The sequence below is a fragment of the Neoarius graeffei genome, chromosome 5 (assembly GCF_027579695.1).
Source record: "Neoarius graeffei isolate fNeoGra1 chromosome 5, fNeoGra1.pri, whole genome shotgun sequence".
NCBI classification, from domain to species: domain Eukaryota; kingdom Metazoa; phylum Chordata; class Actinopteri; order Siluriformes; family Ariidae; genus Neoarius; species Neoarius graeffei.
In genome coordinates this window covers 31,213,569-31,232,027 of record NC_083573.1, presented here as the reverse complement: position 1 = coordinate 31,232,027, position 18,459 = coordinate 31,213,569, and the positions used below count along the sequence as shown (strand labels likewise).

General features: G+C 43.3%; 1 protein-coding gene across 2 annotated transcripts in view; it reads right to left on the bottom strand.

The window, feature by feature from the left end:
- The window catches only part of znf526 (zinc finger protein 526), a 63,097-nt gene that overhangs the window by 2,220 nt on the left and 42,418 nt on the right, over positions 1–18,459 (bottom strand). For both annotated transcript variants that reach the window (XM_060921534.1, XM_060921535.1), the window contains exons 4-7: positions 12,482–12,583; positions 9,249–10,051; positions 4,064–4,190; positions 2,429–3,955 (exon numbers count right to left, since the gene is read on the bottom strand). In XM_060921534.1, the coding sequence (XP_060777517.1) occupies positions 2,429–3,955; positions 4,064–4,190; positions 9,249–10,051; positions 12,482–12,583 (2,559 nt within the window). The remainder of the gene's footprint in view (positions 1–2,428; positions 3,956–4,063; positions 4,191–9,248; positions 10,052–12,481; positions 12,584–18,459) is intronic.

Sequence of the window (18,459 nt, the reverse complement as noted above, 5' to 3'; positions counted from 1 at the left end):
ATTTCTCTGGCACCCTGCTGGGACCCTTTGCTCGATTACCGACAGCAGCTCGATTTGGATGTGCATGTAAACGTAGTCACTGACCGATCCTTCACCTAGCGCACGGAGCGAGGGTGCCCGTTGCCAGGTGGCATGCGCAGCCGAGGCTTTACAGAGATACCCAACACACCTACCAAAATCTACAGTGGATATTAATACTGTACATTGTACATAGCTTATATGTCACTCCTCACATTTACATTCGAGGAAATACAAGTAGGCCTATAAGAAATTAATATAATTTAAAGACACAGCATGATGGTGCCCCGCCCACTACTTTGAGTGGATTTGAGCATAAATATCTACAGCTCACGTTCAGGGGTGCGTTTCCCAAACAAATGTTTCCCAAATGTCTGATTTCAGGACTCTTGACTTTTTAACGGTAAATGCAGCACTTCTGAAGCACTGTGAGCTTCACTAGAGGAGCTCTGCTCTTCTGCCATGATCGGAGATCTCAAACACGGAAGAGCGGAAAGGAATCGGAAACGTACGCGAGATTAGACCCCATCCGCAAACTTAGGCATCTTAAAATGTTTTATTAATGCCAAATAAAATATCCAGCACAAATTATATATGATAGACATAAATTAATAATTTATACATTTTATTTTAAACACGTTTTTAGTTAGCGGGACTGCAGCTTATCACCTCTCCCGCCCGCTCCCGCATTGTGCACTCCCCCTCCCACCCGCAACGAGCTTTCAAAATTTGTCCCATGCCGCACTGCTTTGCGTCGGGTCCCGCGGGAGTGCAGGGCTCTATCACCAATCCCCCTAATTCTGCGCTGGCAAATAGTGGAGCAATATCAGAAAGGAGCTCGACAGTGTAAAACTGCAAAGAGTTTCAACAGATCATCATCTACAGTGCATAATATCATCAAAAGATTCAGAGAATCTGGAAGAATCTCTGTGCGTAAGGGTCAAGGCCGGAAAACCATACTGGGTGCCCGTGATCTTCGGGCCCTTAGATGGCACTGCATCACATACAGGCATGCTTCTGTATTGGAAATCACAAAATGGGCTCAGGAATATTTCCAGAGAACATTATCTGTGAACACAATTCACCGTGCCATCCGCCGTTGCCAGCTAAAACTCTATACGTAGTTCAAAGAAGAAGCCGTATCTAAACATGATCCAGAAGCGCAGACGTCTTCTCTGGGCCAAGGCTCATTTAAAATGGACTGTGGCAAAGTGGAAAACTGTTCTGTGGTCAGACGAACCAAAATTTGAAGTTCTTTATGGAAATCAGGGACGCCGTGTCATTCGGACTAAAGAGGAGAAGGACGACCCAAGTTATCAGCGCTCAGTTCAGAAGCCTGCATCTCTGATGGTATGGGGTTGCATTAGTGCGTGTGGCATGGGCAGCTTACACATCTGGAAAGACACCATCAATGCTGAAAGGTATATCCAGGTTCTAGAGCAACATATGCTCCCATCCAGACGACGTCTCTTTCAGGGAAGACCTTGCATTTTCCAACATGACAATGCCAAACCACATACTGCATCAATTACAGCATCATGGCTGCGTAGAAGAAGGGTCTGGGTACTGAACTGGCCAGCCTGCAGTCCAGATCTTTCACCCATAGAAAACATTTGGCGCATCATAAAACGGAAGATACGACAAAAAAGACCTAAGACAGTTGAGCAACTAGAATCCTACATTAGACAAGAATGGGTTAACATTCCTATCCCTAAACTTGAGCAACTTGTCTCCTCAGTCCCCAGACGTTTACAGACTGTTGTAAAGAGAAAAGGGGATGTCTCACAGTGGTAAACATGGCCTTGTCCCAACTTTTTTGAGATGTGGTGTTGTCATGAAATTTAAAATCACCTAATTTTTCTCTTTAAATGATACATTTTCTCAGTTTAAACATTTGATATGTCATCTATGTTCTATTCTGAATAAAATATGGAATTTTGAATCTTCCACATCATTGCATTCCGTTTTTATTTACAATTTGTACTTTGTCCCAACTTTTTTGGAATCAGGGTTGTAGAACCCCAAGCTGAAGCTCAGTACTAAATCTCAAGCGGTTGTGATTTGTAGTTGCTGAGAAAAGTGTTACGAAAATTTTGTAAATCCACCCTGTGTGTTTCAAAAATACATTCAGTCGTTAAATAGGAAGTGGATGTACGACAGACCTGAAATTGGTAAACACGGTATAGAACCCCAAGCTGAAGCTCGGTACCAAGTGGCTATGATTTGTGGTTGCTGAGAAAAAGGGTGTTTAGGACAGACAGAGATACAGACGGACAGAGGTAAACTAGTATACCCCTGCTCCAAAGGAGGGGGGTATAAGAGTAGTACGAGACTGGGATGCAAAAATCGGAGTCCTGTTAACTGACTCGAGTGTACTTTGGCACAGCATTAAGCCATAATGGTTACATACCTGCTCCAGACCAGAAGTCTGGATCTGTATGAGCTGGGGCTGCCCCAGCTGGACACCCTGTTGGCAAAAGTTTCCATCTGTGGCATTCACCACGGCAAGTGTTGCCAGGCTGCTCTCCACTGTGGTGCTGGTGGTGGTCTCCAGTTTAGCATCTTTGCCTTGCTCGGTTTCTTGTGACTTGTTGTGGGTCTTGCGATGGTTCCTCAGGTTTGAGATGGTCTTGAAGGTCTTCCCGCATTCTGCGCACGTGTGCGGCCTTTCCCCAGTGTGTGTTCGTCTGTGCTCAACCAGATGCATGCTCTGCACAAAACCCTTACTGCAGAACTCGCAGCGAAATGGCCGCTCGCCCGAGTGCGTGCGCAGGTGCTCGCGCAGGTGGGTGTTCTGTCGGAAGCGCTTGCCGCAGACAGCACAAGGGTACGGCCTCTCGCCGGTGTGAACGCGCTGGTGCAACGTGACGCTTGACGCCGAAACAAACAACTTCCCACACACGGGACATGGGTGCGATTTCCCAGAGGCTGACCTGGAGCCACATGGGCGGCCCGGTCCCATTCCGTGGCTCAACTGATGGAGGCGTAGATTCGCCGCCGAGTTCAGGCGCTTCCCACAAATGGTGCAGTCCAAATTTGGCTTCGGGACGAGAAGAGCAGCCTGCTCTACACCTTCAGTAGATGTCTGCTGACCTTTGAGCCCTGATTCATTAGTAGCATCTGTAAAAGGGTGGGTCAACTTAGGGTGTTCTTCCAGGCAGTGCAAATCCTTTTGCTTCTTGCGCAAGAACCCTTTAGGGCAATGCAAGCAGGGGTATGGCGCTGGTGCCCCTGGATGGTGAAGGAATCTATGTGCTACGAGCTTCGCTGGCCGGATGAACGTGGCTGAGCAGTCGGGACATGCTGAGGGTGTTGGGTTACTGTGGAGCAGGCGGTGCTGGCGCAGATTAGAGGACTGCGTGAAAGCCCTGTGACACACGTCACAGCGGTACGGCCGCACCCCGGTGTGAGTCAGGCCGTGGCGCGTGAGGTTGGCCAGGGAAGAAAAGGTCTTGCCGCACACGCTGCACTGGAAGGGCCGCTCGCCCGTGTGCGTGCGCAGGTGGTTCCTCAGATGGATCTGCTTCTTGAAAGGCTTTCCACATACGTTACACTTGAAGCGGCGCTCGCTGGAGTGCGCCGTTCGCCGGTGACTTAGCAAACGGATTTTGGAACTAAAGGTTTTATTGCAGGTAGAGCAAGGTAACTTGATGTCGTCTTCCGTAATGGGAGCCTGCCATTTGTCAGAATGTTCCATGTCCATGTTTGCTTGTTGCTTTTGTGCTTCTTCTGTGGCCGGATCCTTCGAATCCACTCCGTTCTCTACTGCTGTAGTAGCCTGAGGGAGAGAAGGTGTAGCCTCCAGAATGCTCTCGCCCGTGTCCGTGCTGGCACTTATAGGAGCTGTAAGCGCTGCTTGTTTCTGTTTTCTCCACACGGCCTCTCGTTCTCTTGCCCTTTGCATAATAGACAGAGGCATCCGCTGAGCCAGTGTAACCTGCACAGGAAGAAAATGAACAAGCTGAATGTGTGTTTCATACAGACCCGTACTGTTTATTAATCAGACTCGTATGGAACGTTTTACTAGGTGTGTTCAGAACATTACTGTGGAGGCAGAGCTGACTGGTTCACGGTTAGTATGAGTGCGGCGATGGTAAAGAAACTTGGTCATATTGGTGAAGGTTTTGGCACAGAATGGACACCTGTGGAGAGGCTCCGATGTATGGGACTTCCTGGAAAAACGAAAGCAAAAGAAGCATTTATCACAAGGCATTCATGACATATTTTAGTCAGAGAGAATACATCTTTATATTCTATCCACATTCACTGGATATGAGCCATCGCATGCTCCGATTGGCTACTCTACTACAAGGATATCAGCTCATATGCCGTGAGTAGAGAAAAAAAATAAAATAAAATAACGGCAGAGCGTGTTGCTGAACCAACCGAGGACAAAAGGGGTGTTCTCACATGGCACATACAACCCCGATTCCAAAAAAGTTGGGACAAAGTACAAATTGTAAATAAAAACGGAATGCAATAATTTACAAGTCTCAAAAACTGATATTGTATTCACAATAGAACATAGACAACATATCAAATGTTGAAAGTGAGACATTTTGAAATTTCATGCCAAATATTGGCTCATTTGAAATTTCATGACAGCAACACATCTCAAAAAAGTTGGGACAGGGGCAATAAGAGGCTGGAAAAGTTAAAGGTAGGGCTGGGCGATATGAGAAAAAATTATATCACGATATATTTTTTCAAAATTTTCGATAACGATATATATCACGATATAAATCAAATCACCATTTTTGTATTTTCTTTAATTTTCTGCTCAAAATATGAACATTACAAATTAGTAGTTCCTTCCTAATTAACAAAAATAGCTCAACAAGCCTTCAAGTTTCACAGAACCAAAACAAACTGGATGCACATTCTTTTGTTCTTTTTATTCAAATGAATAAACTGAAACTGAAAAATAAAAACTATATACCATTGTTAATCATTTGTGCAAATTCTAGCAGCTTTCAAATAAACAAAGACATATTGACGTGTAAACCTTATGCTGCAAGGAGAAAAAAAGTGCAATCCTGTACGTCAGTGTGTTTAAGGTTTTGTGTAACACTTTGTTGTATGTCCGATTTTAAATATCCAAAATACCTCCACACAACCGAAGATCTCTGGCCCTTCTTTTCAACGATGTCCTCCAGGGCAGTGCTCTGACTTTCCTGTTCAGAACTCCGGTCAGTCGGCTTCTCGCTCATTTTTATAATCACTTTGTTTCACGCTTTGTTGGAGAAATGCCGCGCTCCTGCAAACTTCACCACAGCCATGCTGTGCGTTGCTGCTACACGTGTGTGTTTGTGTGCGCATGCAACCTAACTTGACGTGGCTCTCTTCCAACTGATTGGTTCGTGCGGTACTGTTTAGTTATGATTGGCTATTCGCGTGTCTGTCAAAACTTCGGATGAAGTAATTTTATTGAAGACGTAGGCTTATCGTAGGCATATCGTATGTGTCTAATTTCTAATCGTAGAGATTTTATATCGTGAATAACATCGTAATCGTAAAATCGCCCAGCCCTAGTTAAAGGTACAAAAAAGGAACAGCTGGAGGACCAAACTGCAACTCATTAGGTCAATTGGCAATAGGTCATTAACATGACTGGGTATAAAAAGAGCATCTTGGAGTGGCAGCGGCTCTCAGAAGTAAAGATGGGAAGAGGATCACCAATCCCCCTAATTCTGCGCCGACAAATAGTGGAGCAATATCAGAAAGGAGTTCGACAGTGTAAAATTGCAAAGAGTTTGAACATATCATCATCTACAGTGCATAATATCATCAAAAGATTCAGAGAATCTGGAAGAATCTCTGTGCGTAAGGGTCAAGGTCGGAAAACCATACTGGGTGCCCGTGATCTTCGGGCCCTTAGACGGCACTGCATCACATACAGGCATGCTTCTGTATTGGAAATCACAAAATGGGCTCAGGAATATTTCCAGAGAACATTATCTGTGAACACAATTCACCGTGCCATCCGCCGTTGCCAGCTAAAACTCTATAGTTCAAAGAAGAAGCCGTATCTAAACATGATCCAGAAGCGCAGACGTCTTCTCTGGGCCAAGGCTCATTTAAAATGGACTGTGGCAAAGTGGAAAACTGTTCTGTGGTCAGACGAATCAAAATTTGAAGTTCTTTATGGAAATCAGGGACGCCGTGTCATTCGGACTAAAGAGGAGAAGGACGACCCGAGTTGTTATCAGCGCTCAGTTCCGAAGCCTGCATCTCTGATGGTATGGGGTTGCATTAGTGCGTGTGGCATGGGCAGCTTACACATCTGGAAAGACACCATCAATGCTGAAAGGTATATCCAGGTTCTAGAGCAACATACGCTCCCATCCAGACGACGTCTCTTTCAGGGAAGACCTTGCATTTTCCAACATGACAATGCCAAACCACATACTGCATCAATTACAGCATCATGGCTGCGTAGAAGAAGGGTCCGGGTACTGAACTGGCCAGCCTGCAGTCCAGATCTTTCACCCATAGAAAACATTTGGCGCATCATAAAACGGAAGATACAACAAAAAAAGACCCAAGACAGTTGAGCAACTAGAATCCTACATTAGACAAGAATGGGTTAACATTCCTATCCCTAAACTTGAGCAACTTGTCTCCTCAGTCCCCAGACGTTTACAGACTGTTGTAAAGAGAAAAGGGGATGTCTCACAGTGGGAAACATGGCCTTGTCCCAACTTTTTTGAGATGTGTTGTCATGAAATTTAAAATCACCTAATTTTTCTCTTTAAATGATACATTTTCTCAGTTTAAACATTTGATATGTCATCTATGTTCTATTCTGAATAAAATATGGACTTTTGAAACTTCCACATCATTGCATTCCATTTTTATTTACAATTTGTACTTTGTCCCAACTTTTATGGAATCGGGGTTGTATTTGCATCAATGTATTTTGTTGCGATATATCTTACACCGGTGTAAATTTTGTGGAGCGTTAACACGTCACAAACCTGCTTACTAGAGAGAAGCGTGTTAGCACCGGTGCAGCCCCACTTGCGTTCACACGGCAGTTTTTGCGACCGTGCTATACGATAGTAATGATGCGGAAATGAAATATGCGCATGCGTGAAAATGTTCTTCCTTTTCCCGGTCGTCATGGCATCACCAAGCGCCGGGAAAACAACGTGGATGAAGACACCAGTGTTGCCAGATACTGCTGACGGTTTCCAGCCCAAAATATGTTCAAATCCGCCAAAATGCACTTAAAACCACCCAATCTGGCAACACTGGAAGACACGCAGTTCTGTTGTTGTTGATATTCGCCACTTTGGAAGCGCAAAATACCAGGATGCAAATTATGCAATGCCCGTATGTAATCAACTCTCCTCACGCGTAGCGAGTCTACCCCTGTAGCATTCAGACGTCCCATTTTATATCAGTGCTGCCCCGCAAACTAGCATTTACTCCGGAGTAAATTTCTTAAACCACCTCCCGAGCAGGGTTAGATTTGCACCGGTTTAAGCAGCTTTCAGGGGCTACACCGGTATAACTTTGTACCGTGTGAACGCTCTACCGGGGCAGCCCCGGTGCTACACCGGAGTAAAAGTTGCCGTGCGAACACCCCTAGAATAAAACCTCTAATCGAAAACAAAACCCCAAAAATACAAAAAAAAAAAAAAAAAAGGGCAACAAAATATGGAATTAAAGTATTTGATGGTAAGATGATTTTTTTTCCCCCAAGGATACACACATTTTTCACAAATTGCACATGTCATTCCACTGGTTTGTTTACATTCTAAGGCCACACCAATTTGATTAGCTGGTTCTCAGAATCGCCGCTTGAAGAAAATGCAAAATGGAAAAAAAAAAAAAATCGAAATCAGACTCCCACCAACAGAAAAACATCATGGCTGATGGTTCAAAATTCTGAAGACTGCAGGTTGAGGTCACGTGACGTCGAAAACCAATCAAATCGCCCCTTTCACTTTAGATAAAGACTTGTGGAAGAAACATGCCTGTGGAGGGGAATCCTGCAAAGCCTGTGTTCGTGATTGTTAGGATATTCAGCGAACAGAAGCGTAAAATCTTTGACAGGTGTGTCGAAATTCAAGAGGGGGAAAACTTTGCACAGTTGTACTCAAGATGCCGTGAACTTGTTACCCTGCGATGTGCCAACTTGGACAACGACTCTGTGGAGGTGGGTCTGATTTATATATTTCATTGATTGATGTGAGGGGCAAAAAAAAAAAAATCATTTGAAGTATTTAGCCATCAGAATTAGCCTACTCCTGGTCAAACCTTTTTTTCTGTGCATTGTAGATGTTCAATTGACTGGAATTCAGTCCGTTTACTGGTTTGCCTGATAAAAGACGTGCAGAGAGATGGCATTCTGACAAATAAAAGGAAAAAATGAAGACTGTTGTTTCAGACTTTTATTTTCAATTATCCTTAATGCACATGGGTGGAAATAAGACAAGCTATTAAAAGAGCCATATGAAATCTCATCTCATTATCTGTAGCCACTTTATCCTTCTACAGGGTCGCAGGCAAGCTGGAGCCTATCCCAGCTGACTACGGGTGAAAGGCGGGGTACACCCTGGACAAGTCGCCAGGTCATCACAGGGCTGACGCATAGACACAGACAACCATTCACACTCACATTCACACCTACGGTCAATTTAGAGTCACCAGTTAACCTAACCTGCATGTCTTTGGACTGTGGGGGAAACCGGAGCACCCGGAGGAAACCCACGCGGACACGGGGAGAACATGCAAACTGCACAGAAAGGCCCTCGCCGGACACGGGGCTCGAACCCGGACCTTCTTGCTGTGAGGCGACAGCGCTAACCACTACACCACCGTGCCGCCTGCCATATGAAATGTGTAACAATAATGTATTGTCTTTGTTTTGTTTCTCTATTATGAAAGCCCTCTATTTCCACCGCTAATTTTACCATCAGAGCATTTTTTTAATTTGATTTTTATTTCGCTCGCTCGCTTCATATTTTTCCTGAAAAAATCCAAGAACCAACTAATTAAATTGGTGTGGCCTAAGCGGAAATGATTTTGTCAGACGTTTTGTATAAAGTTTTTCTTTATCCAATTTGCAAAAAAAAAAAAAGGTCCGTTTCTCAAAATCCAGTGAATGTGGATCGAATAAAACGGTTATTCCACTCAATCTGGTCGTACATGGCTGATCAGCTCATATACGACTCGATTTTGTGGTAGAACCGTTTACCAGAAAGCTCTCCTCATTTCTTTACCTGTGTATGATGAGGGTCATTTCTGTAGTGAAGCTGTGCCCACAGTCCACACACAGATAGCGGGCCTCCCCGGAGTGCGTGCGCATGTGTGTATGCAGTGATCCCAACTTCTTGAACACCTTGTCGCATTCAGGGCATTCGTGTGTTCCTTGCTCGTGCACTCGGAGATGTGCCGCCAGCCGATTGGCTGTGGTGAAAGTTCTCTTGCACTCCTCACATCGCAGGTTTGCGGACGAAATGGATGAATTCACCCCGAGACCCGCCAACCGGGCCGTGCACGTCCGCTGTCCTCCATGGCCTTTCCCCTGCTCTGCCTTCCTCCCCTCGTCTCTCACCTCACCTTTCCTTCCTTCATCTTCCCTCACTCTAGCACCGTCTTCGTACCCGAACATGACCCCAGCGCCCCCACTTTCTTTGTCCTGAGCCAGAAAGTGCTCTCCCTGGTGGTGCAGAAAGTCTTCTGGAGTGCTGAACAGCAGGTTGCATTCGGAGCACTCGTAGGGATGAATGATCAACACCTCTTCCTCTGCGTGCTTCCCCAAGTCTGCATGCTCAACAGCGGGGAGAAGGTTGAGTGTAGTAATACCATTCTCAAGCCTGATTGCCTCAGAGGGGAGAAGTGGAGGGAGGAGCTTGGCTTTGCGAATGGTTGTTGAGGCGGAGCCATCTGCAATGGCTTGGGCGGAGCAGAACTGGAGGCGCAGCATGGCAGAATTGGAGCCAGGCAGGGATTGGGTGCCTGGAAGAAGAGTAGGTCGGGGAGGAACCGCATGCCTGGGCAGAGACTGCTGCTCTCGAAGAGCCTGGTGGAGGAAGCAAACAAAATCCACAACTGCACATCACGCAAAGTCTACTACGAAATAAAGGGATTGGAGTTACAACCTTGAAGATGTTGCTTTGTTTTCTACTTTACTTAGTACTACTACAGTAGACTGCAATCTCTCATACAGTGGTGCTTGAAAGTTTGTGAACCCTTTAGAATTTCCTATATTTCTGCATAAATATGACCGAAAACATCATCAGATTTTCACACAAGTCCTAAAAGTAGATAAAGAGAACCCAGTTAAACAAACGAGACAAAAAATATTATACTTGGTCATTTATTTATTGAGGGAAATGATCCAATATTACATATCTGTGAGTGGCAAAAGTATGTGAACCTTTGCTTTCAGTATCTGGTGTGACCCCCTTGTGCAGCAATAACTGCAACTAAACGTTTCCGGTAACTGTTGATCAGTCCTGCACACCGGCTTGGAGGAATTTTAACCCGTTCCTCCGGACAGAACAGCTTCAACTCTGGGATGTTGGTGGGTTTCCTCACATGAACTGCTCGCTTCAGGTCCTTCCACAACATTTCCATTGGATTAAGGTCAGGACTTTGACTTGGCCATTCCAAAACATTAACTTTATTCTTCTTTAACCATTCTTTGGTAGAACGACTTGTGTGCTTAGGGTCGTTGTCTTGCTGCATGACCCACCTTCTCTTGAGATTCAGTTCATGGACAAATGTCCTGAAATTTTCCTTTAGAATTCGCTGGTATAATTCAGAATTCATTGTTCCATCAATGGTGGCAAGCCGTCCTGGCCCAGATGCAGCAAAACAGGCCCAAACCATGATACTACCACCACCATGTTTCACAGATGGGATAAGGTTCTTATGCTGGAATGCAGGATTTTCCTTTCTCCAAACATAACGCTTCTCATTTAAACCAAAAAAGTTCTATTTTGGTCTCATCTGTCCACAAAACATTTTTCCAATAGCCTTCTGGCTTGTCCACGTGATCTTTAGCAAACTGCAGACGAGCAGCAATGTTCTTTTTGGAGAGCAGTGGCTTTCTCCTTGCAACCCTGCCATGCACACCATTGTTGTTCAGTGTTCTCCTGATGGTGGACTCATGAACATTAGCCAATGTGAGAGAGGCCTTTGTGACCTCGCCGACTATTACACGCCTTGCTCTTGGAGTGATCTTTTGCCGCCTTTCCGCTACAAACGCGGCTGAGTCGTGCCGTGCTGAGTTGGGCTGAGTCGAGCTGAGTGGGGCTGTTGGAGTTGCATTTCGACTACAACCGCGCTGAACCGTGCTGGCTGGAAGTGGGTGGACACATTGGGTGGAGTTAGCGAAAGTGGGTGGACGTCACATGATGTCGTTAGGCGGCGCAAACAGTGACATCAGTGACCTTTTAAGCGGTAGTCTCACAACCCGGATAGTAAACAATAAACATGGAGGACATGGAGTCATTAGTGTTGCTGGTCTTGGTGCTGTGGCTTGTTGTCACCGACAACGCCAACAGATACTGGCAAGAGCGTATAGATGAGGCGAGGCGCATAAGGCTTCAGAAATTCTCGTAATTCGTAATTCTTCTTCTTCCGGGTTTACGGTGTTTAAAGATCCCAGCGTGCTCGTGGGGCGTGTGAGGACACTCCTCCTCACCAATCAGTGCACAGGGGAGTGTCTGCTCACGCCCCTAGCCCCACTTGGCTCGGTTTGGCTCGCTTCAGCCCCACTCCAAAACCGTGCGAGTTTTGGGTGCTGAGTAGGGCTGAAGCGAGCTGAGTCGTGCTGCTCTGAGGTAGTCGAAACGCGAGCCGTGTCGGGCTGAAGCGAGCTGAAAAAGGGTAGTGGAAAAGGGCCATTTGTTGGTCGACCACTCCTGGGGAGGGTAACAATGGTCTTGAATTTCCTCCATTTATACACAATCTGTCTGACTGTGGATTGGTGGAGTCCAAACTCTTTAGAGATGGTTTTGTAACCTTTTCCAGCCTGATGAGCATCAACAACGCTTTTTCTGAGGTCCTCAGAAATCTCCTTTGTTCGTGCCATGATACACTTCCACAAACATGTGTTGTGAAGCTTAGACTTTGATAGATCCCTGTTCTTTAAATAAAACAGGGTGCCCGCTCACACCTGATTGTCATCCCATTGATTGAAAACACCTGACTCGAATTTCACCTTCAAATTAACTGCTAATCCTAGAGGTTCACATACTTTTGCCACTCACAGATATGTAATATTGAATCATTTCCCTCAATAAATAAATGACCAAGTATAATATTTTTGTCTCATTTGTTTAACTGGGTTCTCTTTATCTACTTTTAGGACTTGTGTGAAAATCTGATGTTCTATATTTATGCAGAAATATAGAAAATTCTAAAGGGTTCACAAACTTTCAAGCACCACTGTACATATACTTTTTTTATCCAATATTAATAACAGCAAATGATCAGGAGGCACCTGGGCTAACGTTAGGATCTCTCCGGCTCGCTGTTCATCGAGCACCAGGTTATGCACTTTGGCCACAGGGGTGATTGTACCATCGGGCTGTAAAACATAATCCTGAAACAACAAGACGACATGGTCATCACTATCCACCGCCACGAGCATCTTAACACCTCTTAATACTTAAACCTTTATAAGCCCATTGCTTTAACCCATTGACGCCTGAAACGCCTACAAAAAAAAAAAAACGTCTGCAAATGCGTAAGCCAGTTTTTAGAAAAGGTCCCCATCTGCCTGAGGGTTTTCTGAAATAAAAATAATTAATTGAAAACGCCTATGAAAAATTAAATATCTCAGCCTCTGAAGCACATAAAGACATGAAATAAGTTGCATTTAAAAGATAAAATTCTCTGCTTTTATTGGATCATGCTCATTCAGCATTAACACTAACACATAGATGAGTCTTGAAAATAATGACAAATCAACAATGCTGCGTCATGCAGCAACCGGCATTTGGGGCAATGTTGCATTATGCAACAACCGGCGCTAGGGGCAATGTTGCGTGACGCAGCATCCGGCGTCAATGGGTTAATATTGACTTATGATATTGTAAGTGCTACAACACCTTTATAAAACGCTGCCTAGCTTTTTTCAGTAGTATGAGCATGCAAAGTGTCATTGATGTAGCTTATGTAGTTTCTGAGAAAACTTGTCCAGATTGAAATGGACAGACTCCATTCCTATATCCCCCTCTGCACTTTGTGCCGGGGGAGGATACAGGGCATTTCGTCCAAAGCCTTTTTCATACGCACCATCGATTATTTTATATACTCAGCAAAAATAAAAACTTGACACTCATTATTTTTCAAATAGTGTTTAGAAACTTTTCTTGAAAGAGTTCTTGCTGTGATTATGGTTAAATGCATTGTCAAGGGCATTACGTCACACATTCATTCTACTGGTCGGGCCTACGTAGCACGTGCGAGAGCACTGCACGCTAAAATCACGTTTCCACGTGACACAAGTGACGTGACCTATTGATACACGTGCAATTGATCTCACGGTAGCAGAGTAGAGGGTCATCTCAGAAAAACAAGGTTTTATGGTTAATTATTCGTTAATTTGCAATGCCACGACTGTCAAACATTCAGCGTGAACGTGCCATTGGCATGCTGAATATGGGAACAGCCGTCACTGACGTTGCGAGGGTTATGGGATGCAGTTGACAGACCATCCATAGTCTCCAGACACGTCTCCATCAAACTGGCACCACAGCCGACCGTAAGGAACCCTCCACAGAACTTGCAGGAGCTTGGTGCCATGTTGGTACAAACATGGCGGCAGTGGCGGTTCTAGACCAAAATTACTAGGGGGGCCGAGGTGGGGCCAGTGTTTTTTCAGGGGGGCACATATAAGGAAAAAACATGGCAATATTTAAGCGTTCAAAATGTTTTGTTTAGTTTATTTAAAACCAAAACAAAATACATTGAGCATAAATACAATGAGATAAACATTGTCTCAATAGCCTAAACATAAAATAAATTGTGCTCAATAAATCTTAAAACCATGTTTCTCTTTTTTGTAAAATAAGATTTCTATTTTTGCATACAATGAACCTTTTATCTGTCCAATGACACTTTTTAAATTCACAGCATGAATTTTCTTTCACAACATGAGACTTGAATGTACAATCACTATCTTTATCTAAATCACAAGGTCATCTCACTCTTTATGTACAGCAGGGGGGAAAATAGAAAGAAAAAATAAATTCACATACAGTGGTCTCAGAATCACCCTATAGCATTCACAGCAGGCTGAAACACTACAACAACAAGATTCTGCGATTGTGACTCCTTGAGAAACGGTCTACAAATGCATCAAGGTTCAAAGCCTTGGACCTTCTGGATTCAATGCTGAGCACACCAAGATTGCTTAGACGCTCCTCACTAATGGTGGATCGGAGGTACCGTAGGTCTTCACCAGTTTCAAAGTGGAGAAACTCCGCTCACAAGAGGCAGAGCTCACTGGGAGTGCCACAGCTATTTTGCATAGTCTAAAGAGCTCAAAAAAATACTTCTTTATATGGCTCAGTGAAACGTGTCAACGCTACTGTATCTGATGGCTTTTCAATCAAAAAACTTCGGACGTGACAGCTGTTATCACTCACGTCCGAAGTTTACAATTCGCGCTGCTGCTGGTCTTTCTGCTGCAGGTAACAGTGTGCGTGTAGCGCTTTAAGGAGTCCGTGTAGAACACTCCGTCATGTCAGTTCCGATCTTCGAGCCAGTGCACATCGAAATTAATAAATCTTATTATCTGTTCAGCACAGGGGCCACAACAGGGGCCAGGAGCAATTTTACAGGGGCACTGGCCCCCTCTGGCCCCCGTTTAAAACCGCCTATGCATGGCGGCGCATTCCCCAAGCTGTGTTCAGACGCATCATCCAATCCATGAGGAGACGTTGTATCGCAGTTGTGAACGCCCATGGAGGACACACCCGATATTGACATGATTTCATTAAGTTGTGACTCACAGTTTTTGATCATGGACATCGTCGTCGCATTTCCGGTGGAACCGATTCCATGACGAACATGATCTGTATGCTATAGCATCTTTAATGACAAGATAATTGAATACAATCGTTATTTCAAACCTATTTTCCAAAATGTTCAAATTACTGACTTTGAAACGAGTGTAAAGTTTTTATTTTTGTTGAGTATATTTCGGGTATTTGTTCGAAAAAAAGAAGGAATCCTCAACGGAATTTGACCGAAACAAAACATTTTTGCAGCATGTAGCTTAAGAGGAATTCCAGCGTTATGGACGTGACACTTGAACTCAAAATGGCAACAAATGACCCAGTGCTTGTTTTATTGTCTCCCAGTATTTAAACAGGTGTTGCATATTTTAAAGCTGTACCATACTGGAGAAGTGATAGAACAAGAACAATTCCCATAGTACATCTAGGGCATGCCAGAAAACGCCAATAAAAGATGCGTTATGGATGTGACAGAAAAAGTATCACTTTTCTTGGGTGACTGTACATTTTTATCAAACTCTGAAATTGTAAACCTAATGTCGAAATGGAGAGATCCATTTGATAGAGGGGTCCAAGGTGAATATTAAAAAATCTTTAAAATATTTTGTATTTCATGCAGTTTCGGAAGGAAAAGTCAGCGTTATGGATGTGACGAAATTCCGTTACGGATGTGACGCGTCTGAAATAGACATGGCATATGTTTAGAAAATCAGCAATTTAACCACCATAACCCTTTGAAAAACTCTCTGAATATCAGCTAAAACTATCAAAGTTCTTAAATAATATTTAGGATGGCTATTTTTTTGCTGTTTGGTGGATTTTAGCATACATTTCTGTGGCTTGTGGCAATAATATAGAATTGTACATGATCAAAGTTGATTTTAGCTTGGGGTTTACATTATAAGAAAGAAAGACTGACAGTGACATATTAGGTTGGTTACAAATTGGTTCAACTTATTCACATCTGTAAAATACAGGCCTAGGTGAGATCTCTGGGAGTGGTTTTGATGCATTACATGTTGCTTTATTTTTGCATTGTGAGGTTGACATTTACATGGAATTGCCCAGAACCACTCGCGAGTTGTGAAACCTAATGGCGAGTAAATATAGCCCCAGACTCGCCTTTCTCGGCAAGTGTGTTCAAAATGATAGGCTCCTACCTAGTATTCATGTAAAATCCAAGAAATATTTGACAAAAACTCCTTCCTCACGCAGGACTCTCGGGTGTGCTCCGGACTGCGCACGCACCTTATTAAGACTAGCTATATGATGAATTAAACGGTTTCACTGGACTCAAAGCTCGGAGAGCAGCCTGTCATGGTAAGGGTCTACTTGTTTACGCCCCTTACACCGTTCTTTTATGTCGAAGCGCTCGTACTACAGCACTCATTTGCTTTACAAAAATGGTTTATTTCCATTTATTAGGGGGAGACGCAGTCATAAACCTGCTTAATGCACTCCCTTAAATGAACAAGTGTTGCCAGGCAAAACAAACCTCGATCGGCAGCACTTATTTTATACCTACATGTTGATAATGGTCATGTTTCTCAATTATCAGCTGTCCTATGAAAATCCATGACCTTGAGTTTGAGATTTCAAAGTTGTTCAAGGTCAAAGGTCATGGTGCCATATGAAAGCCCATACGACACTTCCTATAAGCTGATAAATGGTAAACATCTGTCCACCATCAACCATTTAAGGGTTGTTTTACAATCAGGGTACAAAGTTTGTGTCACAGGGGTCCAAAATTCAAATTGATTCAAACTGGTTCTTGTAGCAGTTTTTAAGTGAAGGACAAGTTAAAGAACGGATTTCAGGTAATTTTTTGACGTGTGTGTATGGTAGTTTTGTGTAATCTGCTATAAGCTAAAGAAGATTAAGTGTCGCTTTAAGCAGGGCTGGGAGAAACAAATGAAGTGATTCTCGGAGAGGACTTTTTTTTTTTTTGGACAATTCAGAATCCACTACTTCCATAGTGCTTTTAAATATAAGGCTGTAAGCTTTGTGTTAGTTGTCTCTAATATTTATGTCCCAATATCTTGACCACATTTTAGGATGAAAATAATCATTTTAGATATGTTATTTTATATTGGAAAATTAGCTGTCTCGGAGAGGACTTTTTTTTGACACAATTACATACTGATTTGATCAAAATAGTCTGAAAACTTACTGGCATTCAACATTAAAACTTAACTATGTTTCCAATGATATGGAACCAAATATGTGTTTTATGGTATAAAGAATGATGTAAGTGCATCCCTTTTGGAGCTACCTGTGGTCAAAAAAGCACTTTTTCTAAATGACGCGAGTAATTTTGCTAAATATGACACATATTGCCATACATTCACCAAAAATAACGTTATCACCACATTTTTTTTTTGCATGGTAAATAGAGCTATCACAGGGCTACAATAAACAACCAAGTTTATTTAGTCAAGCCTTTTGATATTGAAGATAATAAGTGTTAAATGGGATTTTTAGCTTGCGCACCCTGATTGTAAAACAACCCTTAAGTTACAGCCCTCTGAAAATCCATGACCTTGAGTTTGACCTTTCAAGGTCACTCAAGGTCCAAGATCATGGTGCCAAATGAAAGGCCATATGGGAGTTCCCATATGCTCATAACAGTAAACATTTGTCTCTCGGCAACCGTTTTTAATGGAAAATGTTATTTTGACCAAAAGGTTGACCTTTCCGGTGACCTTGACCTGATTACCCCCAAAATTTAATCAGGTAATCTACGGACCATTGCCCACCTACCCTGAAAATTTGAAGTCACTCGGTGCAACCATCTAGACACTAGATTGTTAACAGACACACAAACAAACAAAAAGTTTGAAAGAAAACTATGAGAAACACTCTGTCTTGTAGCACATCAATGGAAGCAGAACTGAAAGATGAACATTTTGGAATTGGTTTGAAGTAAATATGATGAATATGAAGGAAGATATGAAAATTATTTTGACCTTTTTAGTGACCTTGACCGGATGACCCTCAAAATGTTAGAGGTTCTATTTGAGACCAATGGACGTCTACCCTGAAAGTTTCATGAAGACTGGTCCAGCTGTTTTCCTGGGATGTTGGTAACCAAAAAAAAAAACAAAGAAACCCCACCGAAAACAATACTTCACCCTCTGGTGGACTCTGTCCCGGGTGAGGTAAAAATGGTTTGTTTATATCACGATTTTGTTGCACATATTGTCACCAAATATAAAATAACTGATGGTGCGTATGAAAAAGGCTTTGGACAAAATGTCTCAACTACTGGACGAAATGGTCATTGGATGAAGTGTCCTGATCCCGCAGGGGATAATAATAAAGAACACATCAGGATGTTTTATACTGTAAGCAATGTGCTTACTGACACCACACCTTATATGCTGAAGGAACAGAGGTGCAGGACTGGTCTTTAACAGGGTATCTGCACATTTTTCAAGTACAAATTTAAAGACCT